Raw genomic sequence first — 24,485 nt, forward strand, 5'->3', positions numbered from 1 at the left:
AGTCTATGGAATTCAATCCAGGGCTCTAAAAGAAAAAGCAACACTGTAGAATGAATTTAAGATGATTTACATAATTTACCTTGTTTGTTGTTGTTAGGTGCCACTGAGCTAAGTACGACTCATAGAGACCCTATGAACAAAAGATCTGAACCCAGTCCTGTCCTGCACAATCCTCACAGTTTGGGACACACAAGAGCCCTCTGCAGCAGCCACTGTGTCATTTCACCTGATAGAAAGCCTTCCTCTTCTTCACCAACCCAAGACTAAAAAGCAGCCTGATGGTGCAGTGCCAAAAGATTAAATTCCTCAGCTGCTAACAGAGGAGTGAGTGCTTTAAATCAGGCAATCTGTAGGAGAACATGTGACAGGAAGTCTGTTTCCATGAAGAAGTACAAGCTTGTAAACTACTCTATGGGCAGTTCTACCCTCACCTGTGTTGTCAACATTGCTGTGTACAGTCAAGTTAGAACCGAGCCAGAGATGATCCTCCATCAGGTTTTCAGAGACAGTAAATTGCATAGGGAAACACTGCTCATCTTTCTCCCATGGAGCAGCTAGTAAACTCAGACCACACATTTTTGTGTTGGCAGCAAAATTCCTTTACCACTAAAGCATCAAAGCTCCCCACCCTTTCCTATAGGGTCTTATTAGGAATTTATGGCAATCAAAAAGATTTTGGTTTTTGAGAGGAAACTGCTCATACAAAGATTAATTAAGTGGATTAATTACACTGAAAATATTCAGAACTTACTTTCATAATGATTTTCTACTTTGAAAAGGTACTTTCCAAGTAAAATACATAATTATCCAATTGAATTTTTTGAAAGACAATAGGATGAAAGGTCCCTGTGCAGAGCATCAGGTGGTTAAGTTGAGGTTGAGTACGTCAAAGGTGGGGATGCTTCCTGCTCCCCAATCTAGCCCCTATATATGAGCCCACAATATTTTCTTTATATGATCAGACTCCATCATAGGGCAGTACTGCTTGCCTTGCCTAAGAGGATTATGAAAACACGTTTGGTGATTTCAGGTCTGTGTGCAAATGCAGCACCTGCAGATAGATGCATTGAGTAACAGGTTAGGCTAGGGATGGGAATGTTCAGGGAGGCCTCTGCTTCTGAATGTGAGCCCTATCTAGTCAGTGATGGTGAGACCACCGCACAATGAAATGTTCTAGGAACCAGATGGTGGAGCTTGTGCTGAACACAAGAAAAAGATACTGTCATTCCTATGTCCAAAGCTCTCAGTAAAACTAAAAGCTAGCAAGACTCTACACAATCCTACATTATTATCTCTTCTCCTCATTCTCTTCCAGCAATGCCCTTGCATGTAATTCGTGGAACTGGCCAGGCACATGACTATCTCAGAGCTTTTGCACTGGCTTTCCCTTTACCTGAAAGGCTCTTCTACTAGATGTGTGCATAACTCTGACCCTTTAATGCCGCTTATTGAGTAGTCTTTATCTAATCCTGATGTCATATTATTCTATATATAGTCCAGGTTCTCAGATTATTTTGCTCAGCATATAAACTGAGTAAGTATGGAAAAAAGCATATAACCTTGATATTTACCTTTCCAGATTTTAAACCATAGTGTTTTCTTATGCTCTTCTGACAACTGCTTCTTGGTCTACATACAGGTTTTATAAAGAGTACAGGTAAGTGTTCTCAAATTCCCTTTCTTTTCAGTATTACCCATAATTTGTTATTATGCACATAGCCAAATGACTCTGCACAGGCAATAACAAACAGACATCTTTCTAGTGGTCTCTGCTTTCAGCCAAAATCCAATTGACTTCAACAACAATGTGAGTCATTCTACTGTATTTCCTCCAAAAACATGTTAGATTCTATAAATGCATGTTGATTCCTCCTAATGTGTGTTAAGGTTCCTTAGTCTAAATGTTATTGTATCCAAATATATGATGATTCTTCTAGCAGTCTCTGTTGCTGTTGTCAAGTGCCATCAAGTTGTAGACGACTCATAGTTGACCCTATGAACCAATGACCTGAATACTTGTATAACTTTCATCGTTTCTCCATGTTCATAGAATTTCTGGAGGCAAGCTATTTTGGAAGTGGATGCCACTCCTGCTTCCAAGCTTGTTTTAATGGAGGAACGCCATCAAACACTGTCCATGTGGGGTAACCATTATCGCATTTGACACATCAGTGTCTCAATGTTTAGCATCACAGCAAATACGAGTTACCTCTGTATGGCAAGTGGACAGACCAGTGCTATACCACTTAGGAGAATGTTTGACCAAAAAGAATTAAAACCAGGCCTGAGGGCCGCAGATTAAAATCACCCACCTTTGGCTTGGTAGCATCATTTTCCATCCCATTGGGCCAACAGGGCTCTCTCTTTATAGATATTATATATCCTATCAATTAAGTCCTAAAGTCCTGACTGAGGAAAATGGAATACAGCTGTGTTGTTGTTGTTGTTAGATGCCATGGAACTGATTGACTTACAGCCACCTAACAACAACAGAAAGGAACTCTATCCCAAACCACTGTTACATCTCCACCATGCTCAAGCCAATTGTCACAGTTAGTGACAATCTGTATCATTGAGAGCCTTCTTCTCTTTTGCTTTTTCCAGGATGGTATCTTTTTCCAAGGGCAGGTCCCTCCTGACAACATACTTAAAGTATGTGAGATGAAGTTTAAGATATTAAGTATTTTTTGCCATCATCACACTTTTAATGTATCATTTCTGGTTTTTTTTCCTTTTTTTATTCTCAAGATTTCACACGCATATGAATTAGCTGAAAAATATGGTGTGGGTTAAAGACACCTTAATCCTCAAAGTGACAACTTGAGTTTTTGACATATTCAAGAGTTCTTCTTCAGATCTATCCAATATAATACATTCTTTGCATACTTGATAAAAAACAAATAGACATCTTCCTGGTATACTCTGCTTTCAACCAAAATGCATCTGAAATCAGCAGTGATATTCCTAGTGCCTCTTCTAAACCCAGCTTGTATTTCTAGCAGTTCTCTATTGAAGAACTGTTGTAGTCGTCTTTGGATTTTGTTTGTAAGTAATATTAGCAATACTATTTGGTAACTTCCACATTTTGTTGGATCACCTGTTTTGGAAATGAGAATATAGACTTCTTTCATTCAGTTGGCCAAGTAAATGTCTTCCAGATGTCTCAACTGCAAGCAGTTTGAACCCTCCATTGCTCTAAGGGAGAAAGATGGGCAGTAGGGGGTGTGTCACTGTGACAAGAACTTATTACCTCAGAATGTCTGCTGGAAGGTCAACTATGAGTTGGTTCCAACTATACAGTACATAGCAACAACATATTGTCTGTAAACCAAATACTACACTGAAAAAACTCTTAAATCTTGCTAATTTTTATTTCACATGGCCCACAGCACTAAGTGAAGAATGAATTTTTATACTAATCTTGCAATTAAAACAATACTTGCAAGAATTGGCCAGCTGGAGGTAAGAATCTCCCAAATGATCAGTCTAAACTTCAAAAACTGACATGTTTTTGTTTCACCTTGGGAATAAAATAACCTGCCTGCATTTAACAACTGAAATCCCTGAATGACTACTATGTTTACTATGGTTCTGGACTGTTAGAAATCAGTATGTGTACTCCTACCACAGGGTACAGGAAGTCTTTCATTTTAGAAAGCTTAACTCTACTTTCTGGAGTGACATGGAGGTTTGAGGGGAGAATAGAAAGAGTTGTTGTTTTTAGGTGCTGATGAGTTGCTTGTGACTCATAACGACCTTGTATACCACAGTTCTGAACACCTGCCCTATCTTGAGCCAGTCTCATTGACTTTGACACACCTCTCATTGCCAGTTACTGTATCAACCACCTCATCCAAGGTCTTCCTCTCCTGCACTGTCCCTCCACTCATCCAAGATGTCCTTTTCTAAGGACTGGTCCCTCCTGGCCGCGTGCCCAAAGCACGTGAGACAGAGCTTCAAAATCCTTGCCTTCAAGGAGAAATTTGGTTTGACCCTCTCCAAGAGGGTCAACCTCTCCAACCTATTTGTTTTCTTGGCAGTCCATGGTATGTTCAACACTCTTCTCGAGCACCACAACTCAAAGGCACCAATTTTTCTGTCACCCTTACTAACTCTGTTATAACCGTGAAGACCATGACCTGGATCAGGCTCACCTTAATCTCTAGACTGACATCGTTGCTTTTCAATACTCCAGGGAGGTCTCTAACAACAGATTTTCTCAATGCAATTCATCTTTTTATTTCTTGCCTGCAGGTGCCAGAGTGTTGATTGTGGAGGTGAACAAGCTGTAACTGTCAAATGCAATCTCTTCTCCACCCGTCATGGTGCTGACAATGGTCCAGAGGTGAGAATCTTTTTCTTTATGTTCAGCTGCAATCCATATTGAAGACTACAGCCCTTGACCTTCTGCAGCAAGCACTTCACGTGCTCCTAAGTTTCAGCAAGGTTGTGTTATATGCATAACTAGGCTGTTAATGAGTCTTCCTCCAATCCTGATGTCACATTCCTCCTTATAAAATCCAGCGTCCCAAATAATCTGTTCTGCATATAGACTGAAAAACTATGGAGACAGGACATATTCCTGATGAACTCCTTTCATGATTTTGAACCGTGCAGTGTTTCCTTGCTCTGTTCTGAGGAATGCTTCCTGGTCTGAGTATAGGTTTTGCCTGAGCACAATTGTGTGTTCTGGGATTCCCATTATTCACAAGGTTAGCCATAATATGTTGTGATCCACCCAGTCAAATGCTTTTGCATAGGCAATAAAACACAATAGACATTCTTCTGGTACTCTTTGCTTTCTTCCAAGATACATCTGACATTTCTGATAATGTTTCTAGTACCATGACCTCTTCTAAAACCAGCCTGTATTTCTGGTAGTTTTCTGTTGATGTACTGATAATCTTCAGCAAAACAGGAAAAGAGTAGACAGATAATGAACAGTGCATTGGCACAGATGAGAGGAAGAACGGTCTGAAAGGAACATATAGTTAGGCATTATATGTATGACAACAGTCTGGAATAAGAGGTGCACTGCAAAGTGATCTGGAGGAGGGGAGAGAAAGGGATAAGGAGGAAATTGTACAACAATGAAAAAATAAACTGTAAACTTTGTTAAAATCACAATTAAAATATTTTTATTTAAAAAAAAAGAATGGTGCGCATCTTTAATTACACACTCACATGCCTACTGAATAGTAGATTATTCAGTATATGTTCTGCCACATTCAAGAAGTTGTCAGATTGTACACAACCAAACCTTAGCTAGTGGCAATTAAAGCTTTAAGGGGCAAAAAAAACTGGAGAAAATATTTTAATGACAGTGAAAATAACAGTTCATGTGTAACAGTAAAGTTCATAAATTGTATTCTTAAAAAAATGTATCATAAGCTTTCTCACCTAGAAACTAAACTAGTACCATACAGTAAAAAAAAAAAAAAAGTTTTAAGAACAAAAGATAAAGTTTCTATGAAGAATTCAATTTAATGGTGCTTAAATGAAAAGCAATGAAAGGATAAATATATAACAAATATATAATGTTGTATTTCACTGTTAATAGTTACGATCTACCCTTTTTCTTTCCATATTTTAACTTTTCAGTGTATCAGACTTGTTTTTCGTTGCTCCTTAGTTGAATTCCAATGCTGTATGCCCTAACAGCTGGTATTTGGGGTGGTGAAAGCACTCAAATAAGACAAAGAAAACCCATTCTTACTTCTCTGATAGCTGCCAAAAAACAACAGAACACTGCATCAGAAAGCTGTCCTTGCAAATGTTATTTGAACAAAGAAGTCTTACTAGACACCTACGATTCAGACTTCTGCCATGTCTTACACAATTATCCTTAAACTTTCAAATTGAATTAGCTGTTCTACTAATAAGTTCTCCTAATTGTCATGATTAAATACACATTTCTCTTGTGAAGAGTAACTACTCACATAAATTTTCTGTTAAGCCTGAATATGACATTTCCTTCTCCTCCAACACACAAAAGTAACAAAACTATGACTTTGCTAGGTATCTTATTTAAAGAAGGTTTAACAGTGATAATTTAAAACAGTAAAAGTTGCACTAAACATGAAACATAAAAATGTTAATTCCATTGATCACATATATATGAATACCTTATTGTAATGGTTTCATATAGATTTCTTATAAATATTGTCAAATTAAAATTTAGCTCAACAAATATTTATCACACAATATAGAAGAAAATTAATGAGTAATAATCTACAATATATGTATACATATTTGTGGAGCACATAGGTACGAAAGGCAACAAGGAAAAACACAGGAAGGACTGCAAAGAGTGTTGTTACACTGTGGGTATTATAGTAATAAAACAAAGTATGTATGAATGGTTGAATGGGATACCAATTTGCTCTAAACTTACACTCAAATAATAACACAATAAATTACAAAAAAACCCACCTGCAATAAAATAATTTCCAAGTATTTTATCACTAAATAAAATTTTACAACTATATTTATAGGGAGCTCTGGCAGCTCAGTGGTAAAGAACTGCACTGCCAATGCAAAAGTACAAGGTTCAAATTCACCAGCTGCTCTTCATGGAAGAGAGATGGGCAATCTCCTGCTGAACAATTTACTGCCTCTGAAAACATGTTGGAGGGTCAGTTATGGGTCAGTTCTGACTGGACAACGCACAACAACTGTGATTTTATATTAGTGTTTTTTGTTGTTATTGTGTAACAAAGAGTCAGAACCCAACGATAGCGGACCCTCAGGTGGATTTTTAAAGGCAGGTAATCACAGGGGAGGAGATTGCCCATCCTTCTTCCACGATATTAGTGTAACTTGATATATTGATACTGAATATACTGCACACTTGCAATGTTAAATTTTATTACCTAATGATTCCAATATATTTGTAATCTTCATTGTTCACAGACACAGAAAGATTTAACAATTAAGCAGTTAGTAGCCAAAGAGGCAAAAGAATAACTTATAAATGGAAAGCAAACAGATAGGGTAAGGATTGAATTAGAATGAAAAGTGACCCCAAGTGCAGTCTGAAAAAAGATACCCTATCCCTCTAACATTGTTATATGCTTTTCACCAAAACAGAGGGCATCTCCTACTGAAACACCACACCCTATAGTTAAACTTTAATCACAACATTAGAAGGCATACCTGTGGTGAGAGAAATTTTTCAATACGCTTGGCTATAAAATTCTTCTCCAATATGGAGTTGACTGATGGTCTATCCCTGGGATTTCTTTTAAATAATTGAGAGAGCAAATTACGGAGATCATAGGAATAATGCAACGATACAGGGGGGAAAGATCCAGATATTATCTTCAGTACCAGATTTTTCATATTTCCAGCTTCAAACTGAAATCCAGAAATATATTAGTATACATGAAGCATCCATAAATGGAAAATGCTAATATCAGTAATGAACTTTTTTAAACTTAATGTTATTTCCTTATCAATATATTTAAGAACCATAATTATCTAATTTGTAATCCTTCTGTACTATCTAAAGATTCATTGGGTTATCTGTAAATATATACCAAAGAGAATATTATTGTTTTCATTGTGTATCATCAAAGAGGAAGTGACCCACAGATGACTCTTCTGTGGGTTTTCACAGGTAGTGAAATGCATGGCAGAGACTATCCATCCTTCTCCCATGGAGCAGCTGGTGGATTCAAACCACATGTCTTTAGTTTGGCAGCACAACTCCTTACTACTAAGAGCCACCAGACCTCCTTAGGGAGTATCAATATACATTAAATGAAATGCATGTGGTATAATAACAAGAGCTAAATACTACTTTAGGACTAAAAGTATCTGGGAAAAATTTATCATATAAAAATACTAATAATCAAAATCATTTTCTTCTTTAACACTGCTCACTACAATTATTATCTGTGTGTTTAATGTTCCTAAAAGTCATGTGATCAACAATATGGTAAATATTCTAAGGTCAAATACAAACTACATCTACTGGGATGTATATTTTAAGGTGAAATACTATCATAAGTTCTATATCCAATGGGAACCTGAAAAGAGGGGTAATGGTTGGCACAATTCAATGATGATTCAGTTTATAAAGCACAATGTATAGGAATGATTGTATGAAATATAATGTCAATGAAGGCAAGTATAAAACACAAAGAAAACATTAACTACTACGTACATAAATGAAACAATGTGCATGAATAATTAGATGTGTACCAATAAAAATATGAAGGTGGAAAAAAGAAACCGGAAACAGCACAGTTCCATTCTGAATGAAAAGTTTTTTATTCTTCTAAAAGAACAGTTAAACATTAAGTAAAATATTCTATAATTTATATCAATCGATGAAAGTGATTTTATAATTAATAATTTCAATTTGATAGGCGGAAGGAGGGTGGGTAAAGGAAACAGGAAAGATCCAGTGTGAAAAACAATGTATACGAACATTAAAAGCAAACCACTATGAAATAAATATTTAAGAAAAACCCTCAAAAAATATGGAAACAGCCCAAAACCCCAAAACAATCAAATGGATTGAGAAATTGTGGTACAGTAACACAACGGAATACTATGCAGCATGCAGGAGCAATAATTCTGAAAATCACTACCTATTTTGGGAAGGGTTGGAGAGCATTATGCTAAGCCAACTAACTTAGTCCCATAAGGACAAAACAGTAAATAAGACCATTATTGTAGGAATAGAAAGATAACTATTAAAATGTATATGAAGATACAAGAAGGGGAGGGTACAAACAGAGTGATGAGGATGTCTGGTGGGGTGTACAATTTGGTGGGGGGGTTGTACAATTTGATGGGTAGAGGGAGGGGTGGGTAAAGGAACTAGAAAAGATCCAATGTGAAAAAAAGTTATATAAACTTTTTAAGTAAACCAGTATAAAATGTAAATGTTATTTTCAAAAAAAACAATAGTGACAATTTAGATAAAAGCAGGCCAAGAGAAAAGAAAAATAAACTTTAAAGTAATACAAAAGCATACAATCATTAAAAATTATAAGAAAAAAATCTCAATTGTATCAAGTAATAATAATCAACCATTTGAGGGAAAAAAGAATTTTTTATCAAATGTAAACAAAGTCTAGAACAAAACAATATTGCAAGTAGTATTTTGAAAGGCTTCTTGATTATGATAAATAATTGCTTATGATTTTCACTTATTTTTATTTTTGTGTATTCTGTACAATTTTGCATAACGAAAATGTTAACAGAAAAACATTTTTAAGTGCAGTATTTAGACTCAACAAGAAAAAATATTACTTTTTGATGTGTTAATGTGCTCCTTCAAAATAGCTGTCAGAGGGAAAACTTTAATATCTCTGAATTAGAATATTTAAAATTACAAAATTCTTCTATTAACATATTTTTGTTAGTGGGTACTGTACAGTCAGAACTGACCCACAGCTGGCTCTCTGGGGGTTTTCGGGGTTATTAATCGCACAGGAGGAGACTGTTCATCTTTCTCGCATGATAAACATATCAGACAAAAGCATTTCAATAATTTCTGAAACCAAATAATATTAAAATTTTCAGAGGATCTGCCATTATGAAACTAAAAAATCCTCTGTATAAGAACATCAATTTTAAAGAAAAAAACCAAATCAATTTCACATTAAATAAGGTTTTAACAAAATCTCAATCTATCCTTGGTAATAATTTTATAGGGAAAAGGTGAACTATTTGAACAAGAAATATACTATAAGCATATATAAAATATACACATATATATATGTTAAATGAAAATAATTTTTAATTTAGGCTTTGGAAAAAATAAGAAACCAAATAGCTGCCTTAAAAGAATTTATAGTACTAGAGGCTTATCTAAAAGATACATAAAACTTAAAATATTACAGTTTTTAATACATAATCTTATAATACTTCAGAAATGTTTACTTACTGCATGCTTAAGTGTGCACATCTCATAAAGGACACACCCCAGAGCCCAAATGTCACTAGAAGTAAGAAAAATAAATCTCCTAAGGATAAAAATTACTTTAAAAAATTTAGTTTTTTCATTTAAAAGTAACAAATACAGCATTTAAATGCTTGGGTGGGAAGCATGATATAAAATGTTTCCTCTAAAATGAAAAAAATTTATTACCTTTTATATAAAACACTTCCTATATAATACAAAATAACCAAACCACAAACCAGCTGTCCTAGGTTAGAAAAACAATGGACTGCCACACAATTATTTTCAAAGTTTAAGTACTCTTTAAATTTTATGTATATTCCATTTAGTTAGTTGTATTTAGCAAAAGTCAAAACACATATTTTGGCATCAGTAGTGCAATTCCTTACCACTAAACCACCTAAAGGACAGTTTCTTGATTAATAATATAAAGCTAACAAACAAATGAAAAAATATTCAAAATCCCTAGCTTTAAGAGAGATGCAAATTAAAACAATTATGACATATCCTCTCACCCCAGTAACTACAGCAAAATTCAACAAAGCAGCAAACAACAAATGCGGGAGAGCTTGTGGAGAAACTGGAACCACTATTCACTGCTGGTAGGAGTGTAAAATGATGCATCCACTACCAAAGGCAGTATGACGCTTTCTCAAAAAGCTGGAAATAGAAATACCATTTGACCCAGCAATTCCACTACTGGGAATATACCCTAAAGAAACCAGAACTGCCACCCAAATAGATATGTGTATACCTATGTTTATTGCTGTTTTGCTCACAATAGCAAAGAAATGGAAACAACCAAAGTACCCATCAACAAATAAATGGATAGAGAAACTGTGATATATATTCACACAATGGCTAACTACGCAGCACTGAAAAATAAAAAGCTCATAAAATATTATACAAAATGGGTGACCCTGGAGGATATAATGCTGAGTGAAATATCTCAATCACAAAATGACAAATACTGCACAATGCCACTTTATTAAACTGGACTGACATGTGGCTTGGAGGGAAACTAAGAAAGAGGGGATAAATAATGTACATGGTATTCAAACAAAGAGGGAAAAAATGTTTAAAAGGAATATATGATTAGGTATAATTCGCATGACAACAGTTCAGAATAAGAGCTGCATAGGAAAGTGGACTGGGGTGGGGGAGAAAATTGTGCAACAATGAAATAATTTTTTTCAAAGAAAAAAGTCAACTGGGAGGTGGGTAGGGAGGAAAATGTGTAACAATGAATGAATAGAAATTTAAATTCTCTATAAACTTTTGTTAAAAATCTCAGTTAAAGTTAAAAAAAAACCTGGAGGAAAAAAAGAATATAAGCTTGGGTATCAACGGTTTAGTTTGAGTACTGATTTCACCAATTGGTAAGCTGAGGAAATTCAAAGTTCTTTTTACTTTTTCCAAATAGAAAAGCAGAATGATCAATACCTACACCACACAAGGTTAGTGTGAGGATTAAAAGAGTTAATATATAGCATTCAAAACAACTTCTGCAGTACAATAAATATACAAGAAATGCTGCTGTTGTTGTTATGTACCATCAAGTTAGAACCAACTCACTGTTGAATGTCCAATGGATTTTCGGAGGCAGTAAATCCCACAGGAGGAGACTGCTGCTTCTAGCAGGTGAATTCAAACCATGTGCCTTTGGGTTGCTATGAAAAATAGATCTGAACCTTGCCTTATCCTATTTATAAATACAATTGTTGTTCTTGTTAGGTGTCATCGAGTATGACTCATAGTGGCCCTATGAACAATAGATCTGAACCCTTGTCCTATCCTGAGCCATGCTCACAGTCTCTGACACACTCGCACCCACTGCTATAGTCACTATGTCAATTTATCTGAATAAGGGTCTTCCTATCCTTTTCTGTCCTTCCACCCTTCCAACCATGATGTCCTTCTCCAAAGAATATCCTCTCCAAGCAACATGCCCAAAGTGTGTAAAATGAAGTTTCACCATACTTGTCTCCAAGGAGCATTCTGGCTGCATCAAATTTAAACATTATACACTTACATATATTCTAAAAGAGCTCCAGTAATTCTTCAGTACAATATTGAAACAGTAAGTTCTCTCATAAAATACTATAATATATAGACATACATATATTTAGAGGTGTGTGTATACATGTTTACAAATTACACAAATATTAGATATAGTACATATACATTACATACACATATTTAATTATACAGACTAATTTACACATGTACATAAACTGATGTTAAAATACTACTCTGAAGGCTTTAGTTCGTCCAGTACAATAGAGGAAGATATAAAGGCAAGTATATCATATGATGAATACTGTTTCAAATACCTTTTATTATTATAAGGTTTATTTTCACAGATTTCAGGTGACAAGTAGTATGGGGTCCCTATGCAAGTGCGAGCCAACTCTACAGTACTAGAACAAAAAGAGAATTATTGTATAAGTTTCAAATTCTGAACAGATTTTTTTTTAAATTCCCACCCCAACACATGACCTGCATTTTAATTTTGTATATTTTTTTTACACTCTCACTTATACCTGCTTCTGTGTTTTTAAATGGGCTGAGGCTGGCCCCAGGGAATTGCATTTTTCACTGGGCCCTAAAACTTGTCATAAACCTTGGAAACTCCCGTTTTTCCCTCTCTCTCCAGCCCAAGCATGTTGCCAGGCCCGCCCTCCCTCCACCTCAGCTCATCCCCTCCCAAGGAAGGGATATTTTATAAATGATCAGATATCATAATCATTTATCAGATCAGGTTTTCTTACTTTTATCTTTATTCAAATTAAGGCATTATAGCTATGCAAAGTTTTTAAGACATCTATTACCTATTTAGAACTCTAGCAATTCCAAAATCACCAAGTTGTACCGTCCCATCTTTGGTTAAAAATATGTTCTGTAAAAGATTACAACAGAATTATGTTACAATTATTTTTAAGCCAATACAATTCAAAAGAAATCCACATGTAAATAATCTTCATTTCATTCTAGACACAAAAACTCATAATGGAGTATACCTATGTAGGAACACTACGAAACTTTTAGAAAAAATATAAGAGTAAATCTCTGTGCCCTTAAATTAGGCAATGATTCACCTAAAAGCATAAATGAGGGGGAAAAAAATCTCAAAACTGAACTTAAGATGAAAAATTTTATACATCAAGCGCACACCATCAAGAAAATGGGAGAAATCCACAGAATGAAAGTATTTCAAATCACATCTGACAAGGGACTTGTATCCAGAAACTTTACAATTCAACAATAAAAAGTCAAAAAGTTCAATTATAAAATTAACAAAGGCAACATTGTATCATTCTACTTATATGAGCTAAAGTTGCCAATATCAAGATACAAAAGTAGTGATTAACAAAGTGCAGTGTTAATGGCTTATTGTTCAAAATGGCTTCCTTAGAGATCTGACTTCAAATTTGCCAAGTGGATGGGTGGACATATGTGAACAAGATGTGTTAGCCTATTCATAAGGGCATTGGCTAGTCCTGCCATTAAACTGAGTAGATTCAGCTGGAGAATTGGAGGATCTTCCCCAAAATCAAAGAAGCATGAGAATGTAGCTCGTCCTTCGGGACCACAGATTCTTGTAGCAGTCCTACTAAGGCCTATGAGAGGAGCAGCCCAAGCAGCTACAGCAGAGAACCAGAGACAAGACATGAGAAGGAGTGGATCTTGGGACTGCTACTCCACACAGAACCAAATCTAAAAGCCTTTGCTCAAGTCTTTTGGGCATCTTGCCATAAGCGGCAAGACTGACAGCTTTGTAACATTGGCCTAAAGCTGTGAGGCTGAGGTGATAGTGAGCATATTTTGGAAACTGTTCTGACAAGCATTCTGCTACTATAACCTGAAATCACCCTTTTGACTTCTCTAACACAGTTTTCTGTACACTGGATTTTGGGCCCAGTAAAGCAGTAAGATTGGTATTAGGATGAACAGAAAAGGTGTGGGAGCAGGGGGACAAGTCTGACGTCATGGGAATTGTCTGTGTTGCTGATGTTGCTAACAAGGAGCGTTTCCCTTTGTGAAGTAGGTCAAGGTCAGATGTGGCCATCCCCATGCAGCCCTTACTTTTACACAGAGCCTTTGGGAGAGGTAAGTGAAAAATGACTGCTATTAGATAGAAAATTTGGTTTTGGAATCATGAAAATGTTCTGGAATTAAACAGTGGTGAGGCTTTCACAACCTCATAAATACACTAAAAATCACCAAAGTGTACATTTTAAATGTGTTTTATGGTATGTGAAATATATCTGCATGCAGCTTTCTTAAAAATTAAATTAGATCTTCTCCTAAAAATAAATTTCTAACTAGCCTAAATGTAACAAATCAACCTTAATTGTTCCAATAATTTATCCAATTACTTTGCGTTCATAAATGTACAACTCCAGAGCTCTACAAACCACTGGAAGCCAGGAGTGTGTTGAATAACAAGTACTCCAATCACTCAGGAGATGTAAAGCAGGCAACTGTTCAATACCGAAAATGAGCCAGTGGAGTTAACTGAGATAAGTAAGATGCAATGACATAGGATTAGATAGTGCAAAGGGTCTGGAAGGAATGGGAGTATGGTGTTACCATCATAGTTCCTTTCTTTCCTCTTTTTCCTGGGGTCCGGGTTTCATAAGAATTTTAAAAAATAAGTAAGTAAACACAATCCTTACATCAGGAACCAAAGTGCCTCTTCACTTCCACTCTAGGAATCAAGAGGATTCAACCAAGGGGGAGGCAAGGCAACCACCACTAACTAAACTGCCAAATAAATCAATGTATAAATGAAATCCTCCCAATAAAAGCGCTTGCTTAAAAAAAATTTTTAAAAATCTGATACACATGAAGAAATCTAATGAGTTAAAACAGCCAATAAAATCAACAACCTGAACAAATATTCACTAGATAGAATTCATTTAAAAAAAAAAAATCCAGTAATAACTTTAAGCAGTTACAAATGATAAAAAGTGGTAAATAAAGTATTGTCCAGTTAGTGAAACCAAAACTAGGCACAAATAATACAGAAATATGAAAAATATTAGAATGCTTGAAGAAAAAAGGAATCATTACAACAACAAAGTAAACTGACAGATACATATTTAACAAAGCTGAATAGGGATATAATGCAAAAACATGCAAGCTGATGAATTTTTCTACAATGCAATAAAGACAGAGATAAGATAGGAAAGGTCAAATAAGATACTTTAAGAGATCGATTATGAAATTCCACTATGCCCTAAGAGATTCTAAAAAAAAAAAAAAATTCAGAGAAAGGGGGAAAAACCCTGTATTTGAAAATTAATAGCTGAACATTTAAAAAAAAACAAAGAAACGTGTATTCTTAAGTCAAAAGTACACAACATAATGAAAGACAACTGAACTTCACGACATTATAACACTGGAAACAAGGATAAATTACAATGGCTTTAAATATTTAAAGAAACACTAGAAGCCAAATGACAAGTGAGCAGTATCTTCGAATTTCTGTAGGTAACCAATAAAAATAACTTCAGACATGTAATATATGTGCAACAGCAATATACCAAAAAATAGTGTGTGAGAGTGTGTGTGTGTGTGAGTGTTTGTACAAAATCCACCTGCTGCTCCACAGAAAAATGACAGGAAATCTCCTCCTGTGTAATTAACTGTCTCTGAAAATCTGTGAGAGGGTCAGGTATGGGTCAGTTCTGACTCAAAGGTACACAAAACAACTTGCTTTTTAAAAATTTATTTCATCATAACAAAGCACTAAAAGAACAAGAAAATAAAAAATCTAACACAGGGCACAAGGGCAAAAGATTTCTAGGGCTATAGCAAGGGGAGGTGGCCTAGTGGTAAGAAGCTGTGCTGCAGTCCCAGAGGCACTCAGCTCAAACCCACAAGCTGCTCTGCAAGACAAGGATGGACAATCTTGTCACGTGTGATTAACTGCCTCTAAAAACCTGCTGGTGGTTAGCTATGAATTGGTTCCAACTTGCTGGCATACAATAACAACAAAAAGCAAGGGAAGGAGGAAAGGACATAATTATAGGAAAAGCAAAACTTTCTGATCCAAGACAATGTAGACTTTATTCCTTTATCCATTAAGAAGTTATAAGTGACAAGCATACCTGTGATTTTATGTCTCGATGAAGAATTTTTCTATCATGTACATGTTTCAGGGCCAAACATATCTGTACAAACCAGTCCAAAATCTAAAGGGGGGGAAATTATGATTATCATTTCTTCTAAAGTTTACAGTTAATAGCAAATCAAAGGAGAGCAAAACAATTTTCCTTAATCATTGAAAGTATTTATGAATATTGGCTTTTGAAGGGAAGTTCCTTAAAATAATACTTTTATGTTAGAGCCTATTTTTCATGTACAGCCACTCACATTAATAGAAAGAATCCTCGGTTTAAGTGTTTGGTTGTAAACCAAGAAATCAGCAGTCTGAATCCATCAGGCTCTAGTCAGTAAAGAAGTGTGACTATTTCTATAAAGATTACAGCCTTAGAAACCCTGCCAGGCAGTTCTCTATACTATAAGGTTGCTTAGTCCGGACCAACCTGATGGCAACAGAGATTTTTTTTTTTGGATTGTTATCATTAAACAAAAAGAGCTCTGGTGGCTTAGTGGTAAGAAGCTGCACTGTAATCCCAAAGACACACAGTTCAAATCCACCAATTGCTCCACAGGAGAAGGATGAATTGGAGAAGGATGGGCAATCTCCCGCCATGAGATTATATGCTTCTGAAAACTTGCTGGAGGATCAACTATGGATTAGTTCCAACTCCATGGTATTCAACAATATCATTAAGTAGTCTCAAGATAAATGGCCCCAGAGGTGCGCGGTTCAAATCCACCAGATGCTTTGCTGGAGAAGGAGGAACAATCTCCTCCTGTACCAGTCAGATCTGATTTGACGGTACACAAAAAAAATAGTAAAATAAAAAAAATTAAAAAGAAAAGATAAATGGCATGCAGTATGTGCAGAGTAAATTCTAACTCTAAAACATAAAAGTGCTATTGAAGCACAGCTTACAAATCAAAGAAACTTTTAGAGAAGAGTACAAAATGGAAATAATTTATACAATAGTAATATGATTATGGATGACTTCATTATTTTATATGTTTCTACAATTTTTTAAATCTTAAAAAAATAACAAGAGGGGGGAAAAAACAAGCTGAAAATTTGGAATGCATCTCTGGCTCACCCCATCCACCACCCCCTGAACTCTCACATTTACCAAATACTAATAATATGTCCTGTAGTTGAGCATTTGGAAACACAAAGGTTCAGTCTTTACCTCACTTCTAATCCTGGAAATAAGCAGAACTTGCTCATACTTGCTTGGGTTCTCCCTTTCTCTCTCAGTGCCACCAAGTCAGAACTCGCTCACAGCTGACCCTCCAATGAATTTTTGAGACTGTAAATCACATGAAAGGAAACTGCTTATCTTTGTCTCTCAGATTTGCTAGCAATGTCAAACCACCAGAGAGGCAATTTTGGGGTTAGCAGAGCAACTGCTTACAGACTACACCACCACAGGTCCCTGAGTATAACTAGTCTATGATTACTTTGTACAGTATTACGTGAAGGCAAAGCACATTCAAAGATTGTATGGGAGAATGTACTTTTTCATCTCATTGTTTATACTACTAAATGATAGTCACAAACTTAGTTAAGTTCCTTACGAACTTGTAGATTTTTTTCTGATACTAACAAAGGAGTATCACTAAAGAGAATTATTTGAGTATTCAGAGACTATTTTGTTATCTGTCTTCCTATGCCCCACCTAAATTCTAGAAGTGGACAACTCCTTCTCAATTGATGCTAAGCTTTACCACAAAATATAATTGGCCTCTACCCTTTTAAGTTTTTCTGATTTAAAGTGAAAAGAGCAGAGGGATGTTTTTACTTAAATGGCTTTTCTTATTTCAAGTCCAACTGAAACTCATTGCTGTTGAACTGGTTCCAATTCGTAGCTAACCCTCCAGCAGGTTTCAAAGTCTGAAAATCACACAGATGGAGACTTCTCCCCTTTGTCCTAAGAAGAGGAGTTAGCTAAGCAAGTGCCACTTCTAGGTTAGCAGCACAACTCCCTATGTACATACCTGGTTATGGACACCAAATAAATAATATCTTTAATTGTGTTAACAACACCCATTAGTAAAAATAATAACAACACTATTAACTGAAAAGGAGGAATTACCAATTTTTTATATTCTATAGATAATCTCAGAGATGCACAAAATGATATAGATCTCTATAGTAATTTCTAAAATTAAAAGGTTCACAACACACACACAAATGCCACTATATACAATGATATTTTGTCTTAGAGTAGAATCACTAACAATGTACTTTACAATGGAAAGTTTCAGCATTTTGCAGCATATCCAGTGAGAAGAAGCACAAGTAATAAGATGCTAATAAAAACAGCACTTCATACATTAGCATGCATTACCATTTGACCATCACCAGAATAGTAAACCATGCCATATGGTAAACACATACCCATTAATTAACAAGTATATAATTTAAAAACAGTTCAGTAACTTGTTTACAATCACTAAGGTTACAAGCAGTAGAATGAACAAGAACGCAATCTAAATTTTTTACTTCAAATTCTATGCTCTCTCCAGTGGGCATAACTGCAAACAAATGAGGTTAAGTAAAGCTTGAGAAATATGACTTGACATTGTTGTTGTTAGATGCCGTCTAGTCAGCATATAGCAACCCCAAAAGAATGAAACTATGCCCAATCCTGCACCATCCTTACAACCTCTGTTGTGCTTAAGCCCACTAATCCAATCACTACACATCATCTTATTCAGGGTCTTTCTTTCACTGACTAACAATGTTTCCAATTGCATGTCCTTTTCCAGACATGCTATACTTAGGAGAAAAGTAAAATGAGAGGAAAAAAGTACAATCCTGTAGATACTTTCTTTAAAAAGTATACAAAATAATGATCAATCTTTTGCAAAAATGCATACACATATTAATTAAACATATTGGTATGGCTGTTTTGAAGGAGAAGGAAAATTAAATATGACAATATAAAGGGGAAAGAGTAGGTTTTGTTGAAATGGAATATAATGCAAGAGACCGTGGTGGTATCACGGTTATAGTCTCCAGCTACTAATTAAAAGATCCATTCCTCAGCTTCTGTGAAGATTACTGTACATAAAGAAAAAGGGAGGGGTGAGTGTTTACCATGCTAGAAAAAATGGATTTGATGTTTTAATTTTATAATCTTGTAAGCAATCCAGTTTCTCTTTTCTTTTTTTTTCAGTTTCCCTTTTCAATAGATAAAGAATCTAAAGGAACTTAAGGAACTTGTCCCAAATCACAAAGGATTTGAATCTACTTTTTTCTAACTACAAAGTCAGTGAAATTTTCTTTTTACAAATATCATCAGATAATTAAGGATGAAAATATTCTTTTTTTTTTTTAACGCTTCACGAATTTGCGTGTCATCCTTGTGCAGGGGCCATGCTAATCTTCTCTGTATCGTTCCAATTTTAGTATATGTGCTGCCGAAGCAGCACGAAAATATTCTTTTCTCACTAGTCCACCCTTCAGTGGTTCAGTTTGGTAACTTCCTTCAGTGATTCAGTTTGGTAAATTCCTGCAGATTTTCTTCCACACATGTATACCTACATAAAGTCTGGACATATACACTAAAACCTATATAATATATACACTTATTATACAGATTATACTGCATTTCACGTAAAAATTTACATTGGCCTTTGCATTGCCAGACAAATTACAAAAATTAGTTATTATTTCAATTCTTTTTATTTTGATAACTACATTACATTACAAACACCAAAACTAAACTCACTGCCACCAAGTCAATTCTGACTTACAGAAATCACCAGAAAGTAAAATTGCCCCACAGTGTTTCCAAAGCTGGAACCTTAGGGAATCAGACTGCCACATCTTTCTCCAGTAATATAACTCATGGGCTCAAATCATCGATCCACCTTTCAGTTAGGAGCCAAGTGCTCAGCCACTGCACAACCAAGGTTTCCAAACAGAACATATAAAACAGAATACATACTAATTGTATCAAAATCATTAGAGACTAGAAATGAAGAAAGTGGGGGAACTGAACTATGGTGAAAGCTAATGAGAACAGAAATGTGCCTGATGAAATAATGGATACAATACTGATATATCCTGATGATTAAAATTAGCATTTGTGGATAAATATACACATAAACTTGAAATGAGTTTCCTACTTAACTACTTCTCAGTAAAACTATAAAGTGTAAGTCAATATCTGCATATCTTACTTGATCTTCTTGAAACAAAATGCCTTTCTGAGCATTTATTCGTTTAAACAGATCCCCTCCTTCACAGTAATCCATCACTATGTAGAGGGAGCCATTTTCTACAAAATAGAAACATTACATGTCACTTTCTAAAACTGTGTATCAAAGGCATAGCTAAATCAAAAGTACTTAAACATTTTCTAAAGATAATAGCTAAATAATAAAAATAACACCATACTAAGAAGAATTAGGAAGCAAAGACCAGATACATAAGTCATACAATAGCGTTGGTTAACAAGCAACTCTATCACAAATAGTTTTTCTACCAAGAATATACTATTTAGTTGGAAACTGATGGTGTCTACACTGACCTCAACATCAATGGGATATAAACATTTAAAAAGAATGTTTCAATTAACTGAACTGAGTACACAGAATTACTTACTTGAATGAATTCAGTAGACTTCTTTAAAAGTGGAGTACAGAATTATGTTTTCCTACCTACCTTTCAGATATGAGTTATTTTTAGCTTTTTTGCTAAACCCACTTATTTACTTGTAACCAAATATGGTAATATTTAAGTGTTGTGATGAACTCTGGATTCAATAGAAAGTTACAGACAGTCTCTAAAGATTTCTCTGACTTTTTCACACCATTTCTATGTGTATATACCACTGGGCCAAATGGCAGCACTGTGATAGATGGAGAAGAGATTGAGTTTGTTTACAATTACAGCTTCCTTGGCTCCACAATCAACATTCTTAACACCTGCAGTCTGGAAATCAGAAGACAAACAGCATTGAGAAAATCTACTGTCAGGGATCTCTCCAGAGTGCTGAAAAGCAACAATGTCCATCTAGAGACTCAGGTGCATGTAAAACCCAAGCGGTGGTCTTCGCAATTACTTGTTATGCTTCAAAGAGCTGGACAATCACTAAGAATGACAGAAGAATAATCGATGCCTTTAAGATGTGGTGCTGGAGAAGAGTCACGGACTGCCAAGAACACAAATAGGTCTGTCTTGTAGAGGGTGAAGCAAAGTCTTTCCTTGGAAGCTAGAATTCTGAAGCTCCGGCTCACATACTTTGGGCACAGGGCCAGGAGGGATGGGTCCTTGGAGATGGACATCATGCTTGGAAGGGTGGAGGGACAGCACAGGAGGGGAAGACTCCGAATGAAATGGATTGACACAATAAATGAGACAACGGGGGTTAGTGTGTCAGAATTAGTGAAGCTGGCTCAGGACAGGCTTCAGAGCTATTGTACATAGGGTCACTATGTACGACAGGTGACTTGCCAGAACATAACATAATATGTGGACAAACATGAATATATGAAACTGTCCTATTAACCTTTATCTTTTGGTCCACAAAATACTTCCACACTCTGCCCATGACTGGACAACATTAGAGTATTTCTCTCAAGGTGTTGTCAATACCACTTCTAACATCTAATAAATCCCACATCTATCATCTACTAAATCACTACATACTAGTAGAACTATAACAAATGGAGACTAAGGTGTGCCTGATCCAGGCTATAGTCTTTGCAATTGTGTGCTATGCATCAGAGAGCTGAACAGTGACTAGGGATTATAGAAAGAGAATTGATGCCTTTGAGCTCTGGTGCTGGATAAGAGTGCTGAATATACCATGGACTGCTAAGAAAACAAATAGGTTTGTCCTGGAGAGGACATACTTTGGGCATGTTGCAAGGAGAAACCAGTCTTTGGAGAGGGACATCATGTTTGGGTGAGTGAAGTGACAGCACAGGAGAGGAAGACTCTCAATGAGATGGAATGATTCAGTGATTGGGGTCGTGGGAGTAGGTGTGTCGGAGACAATGAGATTGACAAAGGACAGAGCAGGGTTTAGGGCTCTTGTACATAGGGTCACTATGAGTCACAAGTGACTTGATGGCACATAACAACAACATATAGCAGAGCCAAGAGGGACAAAGCAAAATAAAATTCTTAATTATAAACATACTGAGGAAATGAGTTGCTGGTCCAAAGGCCTCCACATCACTGTCTAAGAACACAGTTCACAAAGAAAACATTCTTAAAAAAAAAACAACAAAAAAACATTCTATATCCTACTTCAATAAATAGCAACTGCGGTCTTAAAAGCTTATGTCATTTATACTACAACTACTGGTCTTTCACTGGAACAAAAAAAAAAAAACACACAACAACACAACACCATTAATATAATGGGACTCTTCTCACTTCTTATCTGCGAGAAGAGTACAATTACTATGAAGGACTAAGGAACCAGGTAAAACACAACCTTCAAGACTCAATCAGAAGCAGATGGTGCCTGATCCCCACTTCTAACTACTCTAAACAAAATTATAGAAGATGATCCAGGATAAAGTAGGGAGGATGGTGAAACAAACCCAGAAACACAAAAATGTCAATTTTAATGGTCTTAGTAGAAATTAGTGGCACTCCATAGAATATGGCCCTTTGTCATCATTCAGACCTGGAACAAAAAACTGTGGCTGAAGTTTCAGCCAAGCCAGCGGCTCAAACCCACTTAGCTGTTCCCTTGGAGAAAGGCAGGCATCTCCTCTCATTAACACTGAAAACTTTGGAAACCAACTGGAGGATCACTGGGAGTCAAAATCTAACACACAGCAGTGAGTACTGAATTGTAAATGGGAACTAACACCACCAGGGAGACGCTCACTCCTTAGAATAAGCAAACACAGAAGATCAAAAGAACAGCCCCAAAAGAAAAAAAAAAGAAGAAGAAGAGCACAAGGGTAAACTCTGTAAGACAGAAAGAGGTAGAAAAAAGCAGTAAAGGAAGTGAAAATAACAGGTAAGAAGTGAGAAGAGTACAATAATTACATTGTTGTGTATTTGAATTTATGTTCAACAACGTCAATCTTTTCTCCAACTGTAATGTTGTCTATTGGTATAGTTCTGAGGATTTTTATTTTATTGACATTCAACATTAAAGTCTTTCATAAAGATCAGTGTATATTTTGAGCCATCTTCACTTTCTGGGAAGAGGGCTGTGTTATCTCCATAATGTAGGTTATTAATGGTTCTTCCAGCAATACTGAAGCCAAATTTTTCTTCATATAATTCAGTTTCTCAAATTACTTGCTGTACATACATACTGAAGAGGTATGACAACCATGACATACACCTTTCCAAATAATGAAACCATGAAGTATTCACTTTTGCTATGTGAATGCCTGATTCTTGATCTATACACAGGTTTTCCATGAGTATTCTTATTTCCATTAAGTATTCTAGAACTACAATTTTTCTTACTATACATAATTTATTATTATACACATAGTCTAATGTCTTTACATACTTTTATTAGTCTACCACTGAGTCTACCAAAACTCCTATCAACCGTATGAACAACAGATCTGAACGCTGTCCTATTCTGTGCCATTTTTGTCATCTCCAAAATGCTCAAGCCCATTGTTAATGTTACTGGGTCAACCCATCTGATTTGAGAGTTGTCTTCTTTTTCTTAATATGCTACTTTTCCAAGCATGATGGCCTTTTCCAAGGACTAACACTATCTTACAAAATGCTCAGAATAAATGAGAATAAAGTTTCACCATCTTTGCTTCTAAGGAGATCCCAGGTTGCTCTTCCTCCAGTACAGACTTATTTGTTCTTTGGGCAATTCAAAAGAATACAACAATCTCTACCAACCCAGTTCAAAGGCATCAAGTCTTCTTCCTTATTCATTGTTCAACTCTGAGATGTACAGAAAGCAACTGAATATACAACGGCTTAGATCAGATGAACTTTAGTCTTTAAACCGATATCCTTGCTCTTAAGCATTTTAACAAGGTCCTTGACTACAGATTTTTCTCAGTGAAATACATCTTTTAATTTGCTGCTACCAAGAGTGTTGACTGTGGATCCAAGCTAAATGAGCTGATTATTCCCATTTCAATCTTTACTCCATCTACCACAGTGCAGTCTACTGATGTATTGGTGAAAGTTTTTGCTTTCTTGATGTTGGGAACTATATTGAAGACTATAATTTTTTTTTTTTGTTTCAAAAGCTGTCACCTTTATTGTGGACAACTGTCACATCTTTCTCAGGGGAAAGAATTGGTGGATTAAAAGTACTAAGTGTTTCAACCACTATGTCGTCAGGGTTCCTGGTTTTGTGATCAGACAACCAAGAGGATTCTTGCTGACACAAGAATTAAAGGCTCACCTACAATCTTAAATGATATCAAAGGATTCCACACATTATGGACAATAGGAAGTATTCTCTGTGTGGTCTTTGATGCAGTAGGAGGAATGACT

The 24,485-nt window shown here is 35.7% G+C and overlaps 1 protein-coding gene across 1 annotated transcript in view; it reads right to left on the reverse strand.

Annotated features, from left to right (window-relative positions):
• NEK1 (NIMA-related kinase 1) overlaps window positions 1-24,485 on the reverse strand; it is a 229,495-nt gene that overhangs the window by 194,244 nt on the left and 10,766 nt on the right. The window contains exons 3-8 of the mRNA XM_006902136.1: window positions 20,213-20,310; window positions 16,033-16,116; window positions 12,748-12,815; window positions 12,250-12,336; window positions 9,902-9,956; window positions 7,156-7,356 (exon numbers count right to left, since the gene is read on the reverse strand). Of these exons, the coding sequence (XP_006902198.1) occupies window positions 7,156-7,356; window positions 9,902-9,956; window positions 12,250-12,336; window positions 12,748-12,815; window positions 16,033-16,116; window positions 20,213-20,310 (593 nt within the window). The remainder of the gene's footprint in view (window positions 1-7,155; window positions 7,357-9,901; window positions 9,957-12,249; window positions 12,337-12,747; window positions 12,816-16,032; window positions 16,117-20,212; window positions 20,311-24,485) is intronic.

The sequence above is a fragment of the Elephantulus edwardii genome, unplaced genomic scaffold, assembly GCF_000299155.1.
Source record: "Elephantulus edwardii isolate Elephantulus edwardi_28Jun2011 unplaced genomic scaffold, EleEdw1.0 scaffold00371, whole genome shotgun sequence".
NCBI lineage: Eukaryota > Metazoa > Chordata > Mammalia > Macroscelidea > Macroscelididae > Elephantulus > Elephantulus edwardii.